We start from the raw sequence: 13,716 nt of genomic DNA, 5'->3' as shown, positions 1-13,716 counted from the left end.
TGTCTACCATCATTCCTCAACAATAGCTGTAGTCGAGCAATAATGTTGTGAACAGCACTGTTAAGCATGTCTGGAGTTATGGTGAGGCATTGGCGTCGGATGTTGTCTTTCAGCATCCTTAGAGATGTCGGTCGATCACGATACACTTGCGACTTCAGGTAACCCCAAAGCCAATAATCGCATGGACTGAGGTCTGGGGACTCGGGAGGCCAAGCATAACGAAAGTGGCGGCTGAGCACACGATCGTCACCAAACAACGCGCGCAAGAGATCTTTCACGCGTCTAGCAACACTTGTTTTTTATTTATTTATTTATTTTTTTTTTGTTCCAATAAAACCCCATGTCATTCCAAGCATGTGTGTCAATTTTTACCTCTCTATCTACATTGTTCCGTAGTTTATTAGGTTTTCAAATTTATACTGACATTTTGATTACCCGGTATATTAATGACTTGCCATTCTATATTCACAAAGATGCAAAGCTGGTACTTTTTGCCGATGATACAAGTATACCTATCACACCCAACAAACAAGAATTAACTGGTGAAATTGTAAACGATGTTTTTCAGAAAATCATTAAGTGGTTCTCTGCAAATGGGCTCTCATTAAACTTTGATAAAACACAATATATACAGTTCCACACAGTAAATGGAATGACAACATTAATAAATATAGACCTCGATCAGAAATCGGCAGCCAAGATAGAATATTCAAAATTTCTAGGTGTATGCATTGATGAGGGGTTGAACTGGAAAAAACACACTGAGGATCTGCTGAAATGTTTGAGTTCAGCTACTTATGCTATTAGGGTCATTGCAAATTTTGGCGATATACATCTCAGTAAATTATCTTACCACACCTATTTTCATTCTGTGCTTTCGTATGGCATCATATTCTAGGGTAACTCATCATTGAGTAAAAGAATGTTCATTGCACAAAAGTGTGTAATCAGAATAATTGCTGGAGCTCATCCAAGATCATCCTGCACACTCTTATTTAAAGAGCTAGGGATCTTCACTGTAGTCTCACAATATATATATATTCACTTACGAAATTTGTTATTAACAGTCCGAACGAATTCAAAAGTAGTAGCAGTGTGCATGGCTACAACACTAGGAGAAAAGATGATCTTCACTACTCAAGGTTCAGTCTCACTTTGGCTCAGAAGGGGGTAAATTATGCTGGCACAAAAGTCTTTGGTCACTTACCTAATAGCATCAAAAGTCTGACATATAGCCATATAGCATTTGAAAGGACATAAAAGAATTTCTTAATGGCAACTCCCACTCATTGGATGAATTTTTGTATATAGTATGGGGTAATTTCCCCAACCCCCATACTAAAAAATAAAAAAAATATTAAGTGTTATGTAATATTTTTGTGTAATGTAATATCTTGTATAGACAGCTTTTACTAACCTGACATGTTCCACATCATTATGAAGTGTCAAATTCATGATCTATGGAACAAATACTAATCTAATCTATCAAATTTCACCCTGCAGTTTCATTTCCATGCATGATTCTGCAGTTTTTTTTTTTGTGTATGTCATTATTTATGATGCCGTATGTCCTGTACTGTGTGTCATGTAATGATAGAATTTTGCAGATACATTCAGTTGCGTGTGTAAATACAATCTGCAAACTGTGTCACAGCCACAAACACAGTTAGGAGTAAATAAGTAAAAGCCGTAATGCCTCATGAGCAGCAAAAATGTAGTAACAGAAACTTTTTCCCTCTATCGTTTGGTGGCGGTTGTCAGTTAGAAAAAATTCGGTAAAGGAAGTTTATTGCAAGTCACTAAGTGCTCGCATTATCAAATACTGCTCGACTGAAGTCTGGATATTCCTGTGTCGTGGGCTGCACTCATTTTTTTCACCCCCACCCCTTTTATAGGCTGACGGTTGTCAGTCCCACAGTGACTGTAGTTGTTAATACAAAAAGAAAAAGAGAAGAAAAGAAAAGGTTGAAAATGTGGGAAGAAATGGTGAATAAACAGTGGGTTTTAAAAATCGTTAAATGACCGTGAAAAAGGGAAAGAATGAAATGCAAGTCGGACTATGTATTACAGAAAAGTTATCGGACTTTGTGATTCGGAAAAGCTATTGTTGGGGTGGTTCTTTTGGCGTTTCTGAGCAAAAGTCAAACCAATTTCCAGTACAAAAATTATTTGAAAAAGAACAGAGAATGACAAAATGTAACTGACAGGGGGAAATGGTGTAGATAAGAGTTCATCCTTTACCATGTTAACATGTCTTCTTTCGTGCGGCGTCCAGGTCTTCAAAAATCTCCTACTTCATTTCTGCGTGAAAAGTCTGCTCCGAAATCGTGCAATCGCCCAGGAATCACTAATTTATACAAATCAAAATCCTCTTGACACTGAATGTGATTTATTTTACGTTGCTACTTCCATCCTCCGAATTTCACACCAACTTCCACAATATGTCTACACATTAATAAGTTTTTTATGTCTGCATTAAGCTTCCGCTCTCAAGAGACAATAGACGGATAGAAAACAAAAAAAACAGTTACAATTTTAGTATTTTTTCTGCCGTCGAGCACTCGTACCGCTGCGACGGTATAATTTGTATCTGAGGGAACGAGTGTAGCGTGGCGAAATTCAAGGTCCTGCTACGTGATTCTTTCCAAACGTTAAGAAATAGAAAAGCAACTGGAATCACTCAACACAGGAAAGTCCACTGGACCTGACGGGATACCTATTCGATTCTACACAGAGTATGCGAAAGAACTTGTCCCCCCTTCTAACAGCTGTGTACCGCAAGTCTCTAGAGGAACTAAGGTTCCAAATGATTGGAAAAGAGCACAGGTCCCAGGAGATAGAGAAGATCCAAAGAAGAGCGGCTCGTTTCATCACAGGGTTATTTGGTAACCGTGATAGCGTTACAGGCATGTTTAACAAACTCGAGTGGCAGACTCTGCAAGAGAGGCGCTCTGCATCGCGGTGTAGCTTGCTCGCCAGGTTTCGAGAGGGTGCGTTTCTGGATGAGGTATCGAATATATTGCTTCCCCCTACTTATACCTCCCGAGGAGATCACGAATGTAAAATTAGAGAGATTAGTGCGAGCACGGAGGCTTTCAGACAGTTGTTCTTCCCGCGAACCGTACGCGACAGGATCAGGAAAGGGAGGTAATGACAGTGGCATGTAAAGTGCCATCTGCCACACACCGTTGGGTGGCTTGTGGAGTATAAATGTAGATGTAGATGTAAGTGGTACACGTACAGAGTTCGGTTGAAATCTATCCTCGCTTTAGGGGGAACTGTCGAACACACACGCATCCATATGTATGTGTGTTTTCATAATATGTAGGGATTTAAGTTCAAATGATAAATTTCCCTTTGAAATATATCAGAGTATTTTCTTCTTTTAAGACGATCCGTAATTTCAGGTAACCTGATGGCACCTACTAGCATAGAAGAGCTTCCCGAGGAGCTCTTGCTGGAGGTGTTCACTTACTTACCATTTTCGGACATCGTCACTTGCTCCCGAGTGAGTAGGCGGTGGCAGAGCGTGACGCACAGTAGCCGCCTGTGGAGGAACTTACGGTACCAGGGCAAAGGTGAGAGCAGACTGAAGGAGGCGTTCGAGATCACGAAGCTGGCGCACGGCTTCCACAGCCTGTCCCTGGAGCTGTGCCACGGCACGGGCGTGACGATGTCGCGGGGCGAGATCCTCGTGTCGCTCTCCCCGCTGGCATGGGTGGCGTTCCGGCCGACGCTGGCGGAGGTGGTGGAGCGGCTGTCGCCGGACCTGACGGAGCTGACGGTGGCAGGTCCCGGCCACCTGGAGCACCACCTGCGCCTGGTGCATCGGCTGCTGCTCGTTGCGCCCTTCCGCCGCCTCACATCCTTCCGAGCGCTCTCGCAGTGCGGTACGGTGGTGGACGACGCGACTCTGGGGGTGCTCTGCGAGCACTGCCCTCTGCTAGAAACTCTCGTCCTCGAAGGCTGCCCCGCGGATCGACTGACGGCCGCGGGCGGTAGGTAACCTCCCTTGCTCCCGTCTCGTATACGGCATGTCTGCGACAGCTCTTTAGTGCCGAATCGGTAAAAGTTAGGTGTCGAAAGGCTCGGGTCGGTAGTCGTGTATTTTTGGCTGTGCCGGCATTACCTACAGTGTGAAGTATAGCTATTGTATGCTGTTTTACTGTGTTGTATGAGAGTCAGTCAGAAAGCAGTACCAAATATTTTTATTTTTTCTTTACAACAAAAGTAAATGGCATATACAAAGGATACCAGCTATAACATTCACAGTTTCATTTTGTCCACAGTTTTTTCCACCTTGAAATGAGAGCACATATAAGTGTGCAGTAGAAATTGTGTTCTTGCTTTTTCAGCCACTATAGTTCAATTCTTTTATCTTGGCAGCTCGGGAGTGCTCACCCAGACGTGGGAGATTGCTGCGTTGCAAGTTGTAAACAATGCACGCGCCAAGAGAAGCAGCGCCATAGTATAGTATAGTTCGCAAACTTACGTTTAGGGGGGAGCGCGAAGTTTATGAAGTAAAGCCATCATGGCCGCATTACCCCTTTCGCTGCTACAGAGACGTGCTCCCTGCATTTTGTCATCACTGCACTGCGCGCCTGTGCAGACTCATCATGTTAAGACTGCTTTGACGCGCTTAACATTAGATTTCACAAAAACTATTTGGCCCAAAAACTTGATTTTTACACATCTTCTTGACTGATACCTTCCCCCCAAAAATGACTTAATTTTGTTTCGATGTTCGACGCAGTTATTGTGCAGCGTTAAATGTAGTAAACCACTGCATGAAATTTCGAAGATTTTGCAGAAGTAAAATTCCATAGCATATACTTTCTGTATTGTTGATTTCAGTTGCCACTAGAAATTTCAAAAAATTACATTCAAACCAATAAAATTAATGAAGTAAGACACTTCGATATTGTTTTTAAATAAAGAAAATATTAAGCACTCACCAAGATTTCAACTCGGAACCTTTCGCCTTGCAGCCAAACACTTTAACCATTATGCTGATGCAGCTCTTCACTAAATTTTGTTCATGGAGGACTTTAAAACATCACGAAAAATACTGACAGACACTGTTGGTATGACTATGAATTACTCACGTTTCGTCGAAGTACAATAGGAAATAAACAATTACCGCTGTTCTTTATTGCGAAAAAGTGGTTAGTGAGAATGATACAAACAACTTTCTGTGCTATCCAAACTTTCTATAAAAGAAATTCTGCTGTCAAGACATTGCTTTTGTTCAGTTACTTTATTTATGACTGAATGTTTCTAAAACTGAAGACACTCATTCTTGCTCTGCACTGCAGTCGAGCTCTGGCAACGTCGTTCTCTGTTCATTGGCTGACTGTGTTTTGTGACGTCGGATCCACAGAACGAACCTAAACTCGGCTGCCGTCATAAATGACGTGCACTTTAGTGCACAGAATTTGTTTAAGTCTGCACCTCTTTGGCGGCTGCAAGGTGACGAGGTCAAGGTTTCCCCATGAATTTTTTCAGTTTTGCCGGTGTTGAACTATCTCGTGTGTGGTTCTGCATTGTCTTGCAAAAGAACAACAATTATGAGTCGACTTAGGTAGAAAAAACATTTCGGTAACTGCACGAGGGAACACAAAATAATTTCATGTTATATAGTTTTTCTACATGCTGAGTCATTCAGCCCCCTCTGTAATTCTATAATGGCATTTTCAGCCTTTAAACTGTACTTCTAAGCTCTTATGTAGACAAAATGTTACCATGTCTGCTGCCGTCAGATAAAATATTGCCTTTTACTTCATGTACTAAATAATGTTCACCATAGTATTTGTCTGTCTATATTTTGAATGTTTAGTAGCCAGTTTGTATTTGCAGTTACTAGATGGCACTCTTGGTGCAATGTTCACCTGCCTGAAATTGCTAACGTGAACATCTCAGTCTGATGCTACCTGTAACTTGACATGTGTGAGGAGACCATGACAGCTTGCCTTCTATCTGTTCTACTTTGTGACTAAAGGTGTATTTCTTGATATTTATTTTATACGTGACATGTAAGTACTGTTTCTTTCTTGTTTGTACTGTCAGTCAGTACTTACACTTACACAAAAAAATACAATAATTTTTGTACTTAAGTTACAGGCCAGCTTGAATGTTTTACTTCTGACGAAGGCACTCGTAGTAGTGCCGAAACCAGATCAAAAGACTTAATTTTTCCGACTGACGGCTGTTATTGATTGAATTTTACTTGTAAATGGTCACTGACCATGCAGCCATGCTGAAAACTTTGCCAATTGAATGCTTATTAATTTTATTCCTTTCCTTTATTTAGGAGATCGACAGTTTGATGTCGGTGTCTGAAGCTTATCAAGCTGTTATTAGCAAATCGTGTAGTACTGCATTGTCTTGCAAAAGAACAACATCCACCTTAACTTTTGCCGGTCAAATTCGCTGAAGATGTGCTTTAGACTTCCTGAGAGGGTTGTTAGTGGATAGAGTCTGTTCACCCAGTTTCCAAAAAAATGAGGAAGCACGTCCTCTAGATGTCGTGAAGTCACTTCATCGTCCACATCTACATGACTACTCTGCAATTCACATTTAAGTGCTTGGCAGAGGGTTCATTGAACCACAATCATACTATCTCTCTACTATTCCACTCCCGAACAGCAAGCGGGAAAAACGAACACCTAAACCTTTCTGTTTGAGCTCTGATTTCTCTTATTTTATTTTGATGATCATTCCTACCTATGTAGCTTGGGCTCAACAAAATATTTTCGCATTCGGAAGAGAAAGTTGGTGACTGAAATTTCGTAAAAAGGTCTCACCGCGACGAAAAACGTCTATGCTGTAATGACTTCCATCCCAACTCGTGTATCATATCTGCCACACTCTCTCCCCTATAACGTGATAATACAAAACGAGCTGCCCTTTTTTGCACCCCCTCGATGTCCTCCGTCAATCCCATCTGGTAAGGATCCCACACCGCGCAGCAATATTCTAACAGAGGACGAACGAGTGTAGTGTAAGCTGTCTCTTTAATGGACTTGTTGCATCTTCTAAGTGTCCTGCCAATGAAACGCAACCTTTGGCTCGCCTTCCCGACAATATTATCTATGTGGTCCTTCCGACTGAAGTTGTTCGTAATTTTAACACCCAGGTACTTAGTTGAATTGACAGCCTTGAGAATTGTACTATTTATTGAGTAATCGAATTCCAACGGATTTCTTTTGGAACTCATGTGGATCATCTCACACTTTTCGTTATTTAGCGTCAACTGCCACCTGACACACCATACAGCAATCTTTTCTAAATCGCTTTGCAGCTGATACTGGTCTTCGGATGACCTTACTAGACGGTAAATTACAGCACAGAACACTGTTTTAAAACTTCTTTACACAGAAGCAAAAACGAGTGAACACAGGCGAATGCGCATTTGCAAGCATTGCACACGGGGTTTGGTTGTGCATGCCATTGTCGTCTCATATCTCCAAATAAGCAAACGGAAGAGAAAGCATACAGTGTGTTTTGTATTTTGTCTCTAAAACATTGTCGCGGAAAAGTTGCTTACTCTGTATCCAGTACAATGTGATGGAGGAAAGACACATACAACCAGTTTATTTTGTATAGCAAACACACTGTTGGTCGTGAAAGCACAACAATGCCAACATGTATAAAGGCGAATGTCTGAATTTATGCACAGGTGTGAAAGATGTGGTTATTTTGGCTCTGATCAGTGATTTCCAACTGCAGCGTTGATTGCTTTATTCTGAAACTTCACCTGCATGTTGATGGATGATTTTCACCTTCTCTTAGATGTGACTGAAGCGAATATTTCAAAGTGATAACAAAATTGTCAATGATGCATATTGGCAAGTGAGGGTAGCACTAACACTGCAATTTGTAGCAACAAGTGACACACTAGACACAAGTATCTGTTTCGTGTGTCAACTGCATCTGTTTCCTAAATAATTCTGTACATATGTTGTATGATATGCAAAACACTCAAGGATTGTACAAAGGTAAATCCGAGGGAGATGAGTAATGTATATTTTTATATTACAAATGATCAGGCACATCTTTGTGGGGGAAAACAATTTTCACTTACATGAGGTGTTCAAAAAATTCTGGAACATTTGTAATTTCACGCCAGTGGTGTGTTTTAGCGAAATACGGTTGGCATCCCTGCACGTGCCTGTGTTTAATGTGTAAATGAGAGAAGTTTCATTGTTGAATATCTGTTAGTTATTGTTCAGTGCCATATTTGGTAGAATATTGTTGCACATTTTGTGGTTTTTGAGATGGCAGAGTCTGAGTAGAAACATATATGTATTAAAGTTCACATGAAAATCATTAAAATCTTTACAGAGACACACTAAATGATGCAGGAAGCATACAGTGATGAGTGCTTAAGCTGTAATCGGTGTTGTGAATGCTTCACACAGTTTAAAAATACCAGATAGAAGTTAGAGATGACCCTCGTTCAGGACACACTTCAACGACAACGTTCATATCTGGAATGTAATCGAAATTGTGTGTCCCAATCGAAGACTGACTGCCTAAGAGATTGCAGAAGAATGTAACATTCTGCAAGAAAATGTGAGAAGGAAACAGCCTGAAATGTGGCAAGACAATTCACAACTCCTGCATCACAATAACGCACTCGTGGACTCGTCCCTGTTGGTGCGTGACTATTGCAGAAAAACGAAAACGTTGTGCTGCCTCATCCTCTGTACTCTCCAAACATGGCCCCTGCGGACTTAGGTGTACCGAAACTGCTTCCGGATGTGGAGACGGCATTGGGAGCGTGTATCAATTGTGAAGGAGAGTATTTTGAAGGAGACCATGCACAATAAGTAAATGGTAAGCATAGAAAAATTTTGTAGGCAATTTTTTGAACAGACTTCGTCTTCTGTTCCTGTATTAATATTTCATAAAGTAGTAGCTAAACTGTGACATTAAGACAGATACTCTCGATGCAGGGTATGAGAATAGCCAGTCTTTAGTGTGTTTTTATTTTAAATTAATATACATTATGTGTTTATTTCGGTGACATTTATTTCGCATATAGAAATTACACTGAACAACTTAACTTGCTCTATTGGTACTGCCAGCATATTGGCAATTTTGATCTTTAGGATCCGATAAGCACCTGTGGGATCTGCACACTTCTATCAACAGAAGTACACTTCCATCCAGGCACTCCATCATCACAAAAAAAACCCCACAATAAATGACTACAACAACAGTTATGCAGTGTGGCAAAGCGAGTGTTCTGTCTCTCTCAGCGAAGGTAACGCCGAAGCGTTTTACGGTTCACTCTAAAACTGACACCCTGCAAATCACCAGCGAACACTTGCGAATGCGACCTGTGCACAACAGAACACCACGCTTCCAATATGTTACTTGAGAAAAGTGTGAGTTGGGTTTCACACTATCGATGTTTTTGAAAACCGTGCCTGTTGTCTTTGAGAAGGTCATCCTGTTCGAAATACCTCATTATGTTTGAGCTCAGACTGTGTCCTAAGATTCTACAACAAATCGATGTCGAGGATATTGGACAGTAGTTCCGTGGATCACTTCTACCACCCTTGTTGCAGACAGGTGTGACCTGTGCCTTTTTCCAAGAAGAGGGATCTACAATAGATTTCAGTTAGAAGAGGGGCTAACTCAGCCACAAATTCGGAATAGAATTTGACAGGGATTTCATCAGGGCCTGGAACTTTGTTCAATTCAATTGATATCAGCTGTTTCTCAACACCAGTGACACAAATACTTACTTCATTTGCATTTTCAGTAGTACGAGGATTAAATTGGGGCAGTTGTCCTCTTTCGTTCAGCTTCTTTGTATTGTTAGCTCCCAGTACCACTTTTAATGCACTAAATATTAGTTCCTATTATTAGCGCAACAAACCTCCGAGCTCAGTGTGTCGTCATCTTGGTGCGACTCTATTAATTGTACTGGCTCGGTGCACGCTGTGCTGTCCACCTTTTCCTTTGGCACCTTTGCGCCTGCTGAAAGCAGGTGAGCTCTCATATGGTTTCCCTTCTTCAATGTTTCATTACTTGTACTATTGAAGGGTATAATCTTGTGTTAATACAATTACCTAGTGTGTGAAATCTTTAAGGTTAGAAACTGGTATATGTCGAGGCAGAGTAGCTCAAGGCGCGCAAATTACATGGACTATATTTGTCAAGTATTTGAGAACTAGGGCACTAGTGACTTCAGAAACAGACCTTACATGCAGTTCAAAACGGTTTTGGAACTTTTCTCACTGCCACCCTTACAAAATAAAAAATGTTTCCCACTTACTAGTTTTTCACTGTTCACACTCTAAAGCTTCAGCATCAAGCACAACTTTTATTACTCAGTTAAAACAAACTCTACATGCAAGACATTTTGTGGACAGTATCCTCATATACCATTGAATGTACCTGCAAAATTAAATCATTGTACCACACACAGTTCTGGAGATATGTCATAAACATTGGGATGCATGAAAAACTTGACTTTGCATGTGAAATGGAGCCTAAATTACCCAAACTAGATTCCTGCACTGAAAACTAATAATACCAACACATTTAAGGCTTTGTGTCTCTAACCGTAAAGGTTTTTGTGCATAACTTAAAATATCTGAGCGCACACACTCATTTGTGAAGTAATCAGATGTCTGAAGTTGTCTTATACAAGGAAATTCAACTCCTGAAAGAATCAGGGTTAGGGATTTATTGGTAAATCATATGCATCGACCAGTAAATATACGGTACATTAATGGTTAAAAATTCATATGAAACTTGCAAAGAATTGCCTAAAATTAACAAATTAATCATTTACAAAATTAGGAGGCTCAATAAAAAATAGAAAAAATATTTCTATATATCAGTATAGAACATCTGACACACACACATTATATTAGTGTTCCAAACCTTGCAAGCCTTAGGGCAGAGGGTAAATTTAATATTAGTGTTGTCAACAGTGAGTACGGTAAGTGAATAGAACAGGTCTGTTTCCAAATGAGGCACACACTGTAAGCACTTGCGCTGTTGTACAGATGTTTTCTTGCAGTACAAAGACAAATATTTTTTTGATAAAAAATGAAACAAATTGTAAATTTACTCTAAAAAGTCACCAAGTCCAGTATACCAAAATTCTCCAAAAATATCCATGAACAACTTCCGAACTTTTATCGCTGGAATTCAGTTTCACCCTGTCTACCCTTCACGATAAGTATAAACTTTATTGTCAATTTTAACCCCATAACATAAAACCCTGAGTTATCTTGTTTTTATTATTTTCACAGAAACTTAAAACCACAAGTATACTCGGGCAACTTAAGAACAGAACTTAAAAAAAAAAATCCTGCTTATATCCGTTTCAGCACTGATAGCTATGTGCTTACCTGCTAGAGGGCGTCGGGTCTTACATTTTAGCCTGGCTGTCATGATTTGATTGAGGTGGTTTTCGCTAGATATTGTCTTTACACTTTCAGAGTGACCCTGTATTGTTGTTTAAGCAGTGCTTTCAAAAAAATATGACTAGTTATCCTGACCTTGACATTGAATTTAGTGGCTCAGAAGATGAAAAAGAATGTGATGTTACTTCATTAGCAACTGAAAGTCAGTCATGTGACAAGTGCTTGCCAGTGGTACGAGACAAATACATCCTCTGTGCTCCAGTCAGCTCCTCCAAGATTTATGCTCACGGTAAACAGTTGTGAAATACATTTTTAGGGCTTCAGGGCTCAAGATATTTTAGCCAATGTCAGTGTATGAGTATACTCGGGATTTTATTATTGGTGATCTTCAAAATTTTTGTAACTCATTATCATTATTTTCAGCTTTAAAAGCAATCTCTCTCTCTCTCTCTCTCTCTCTCTCTCTCTCTCTCTCTCTCTCTCTCTCTCTCTCTGTGTGTGTGTGTGTGTGTGTGTGTGTGTGTGTGTGTGTGTGTGTGTGTGTGTGTGTCAACAACAACACTATGAGCAGGCAACACTGTGTTGGATCTCTGTTTTGTGTGGTCTGGTGTATCCATGGTTGTTATGTCTCCAATACAGTTGCCTTTTAGTTTTGTTGTCATGGAACAGCTACTCAATACCACAGCTGTGTGGTAACTGGTTCCTCTTGACTCTGTGTCCAGGCAGAGTAATGGTGTAAAAGTGTTTCTCCCAGCTTCCAGATACTGAATGACAAACATATCTTCAATGGTAATCTTCTGTATTGTTCCAACTATCTAACATAAATTGTGAAGACGGACCCAAATATCAGCAACTCGTAAACTTGCTCACATCAGTCAATATGTCTGGCCACATCGAACACAACTTAAGATCTAAGGTTTGTCTTGAGCATTTACACAGTTGTATGTCTGTTTTCTCTGAGGTGTTCGTTGACACTCGGCGTGGTGCCTGATGGGAGCGACTGTAAATGAGAAATACTTTTGTAGTCACACCCATCAGCCAATGCGCCGACTGTCAACTTTGTTTGCGCGTATAATAACATGTCCAAGGGCCCCACTGAGACATACCGTATTTACTCGAATCTAAGCCGGACTTTTTTCCGGTTTTTGTAATCCAAAAAACGCCTGCGGCTTAGAATTGAATGCAAAGTAAGCGTTAGTTCTGAAAAATGTTGGTAGTTGCCGCCGCAACTAACTTCTGCTGTCAAATATATGTAGCACTACACAGGTGTGCTTTGCAGGCACATTGATCAATACTGGCGCCAAAACCTCTGCGTCAGTAAATAAATTAAAAGGAAAAGGTAGATGAATGTAAACATTATGCCATGCTTTCTTTCGTGTTTGCTGCTATCTCATTTAACTCCTGTGTGACTAATAAACTACAAAACTAGAGTGCAGAATATACGTATCATGTCATGTTCATATTCATATTATTCTTATGCCTAATAGTGATACAGTCAGAAATGAAGCATGGCAACTGACTGGATTGTTAAATCTAAGATGACTCTAATTTCTGTGCAGTATGTAGGGTACTAAAGAGGCGTCTGCAAAGATTTTCAAATGGAGAAAAATTTTAGCTAAACTCTCATTCAGAACATCATCTATCATACACAGTCTATTATTTGGTTCTTGTTGATTATTATCAAAGAAAGCAGCAGTGTATGTAACAACAAATAGCAGTCTCTTGCCGTTGTTTCAGTAATGAGACAATTCCTCTATTTTTTTTTATATTGTAAGCCACGGTAGCGCGCACATAAGCAAGCTGTGCTGCGAGCAGCAATAGGGCGTAAACACTATCAGAATGCGACAAACAATCCACGACACAGTACAATAATGCATTTTGAGCTTAGATTGACGTAAACCCCTATAACGAAGAGAATGTCACTTATCAGATCAAAGCAAAATAAACAATCGATTCAAACCAGACTAAGCACGAGAAAAAGGAAGGGTACCTGTATAAATACGGACGGAGCGCCTGACGCATAGCAATGGCTACGTGGTAAAGCTTAACTGCTAAGCTTAAGACTCGAACCAAACTACTGTAGCTATATCTTCATCCATTCTACCTAAATTGTGTCTCTTCTTACAATGGACCAACTTTGTTTCGATTTTGAAGTGCAGTCTAAAACTTTTCTCTCCCCTTGAATTTCGAGTTCGAATTTCAGGTGTAGCTTAGATTCGGGAAAAAAAAAAATTTTTACTTCATTTTGAGTCTCATTTTTCAGGTGCGGCTTAGATTTGAGTGCGGCTTAGATTCGAGTAAATACGGTAAACATCCACATCTAAAA

The 13,716-nt window shown here is 40.2% G+C and overlaps 1 protein-coding gene across 1 annotated transcript in view; it reads left to right on the top strand.

Annotated features, from left to right (window-relative positions):
- LOC126295345 (F-box/LRR-repeat protein 7-like) overlaps positions 1-13,716 on the top strand; it is a 59,765-nt gene that overhangs the window by 32,280 nt on the left and 13,769 nt on the right. Inside the window, exon 2 of the mRNA XM_049987815.1 lies at positions 3,408-3,998. Within this exon, the coding sequence (XP_049843772.1) occupies positions 3,416-3,998 (583 nt within the window). The 5' untranslated portion in view covers positions 3,408-3,415. The remainder of the gene's footprint in view (positions 1-3,407; positions 3,999-13,716) is intronic.

Source organism: Schistocerca gregaria, chromosome 11 (genome assembly GCF_023897955.1).
Source record: "Schistocerca gregaria isolate iqSchGreg1 chromosome 11, iqSchGreg1.2, whole genome shotgun sequence".
NCBI lineage: Eukaryota > Metazoa > Arthropoda > Insecta > Orthoptera > Acrididae > Schistocerca > Schistocerca gregaria.
This window is presented reverse-complemented; position numbering and strand designations above follow the sequence as displayed.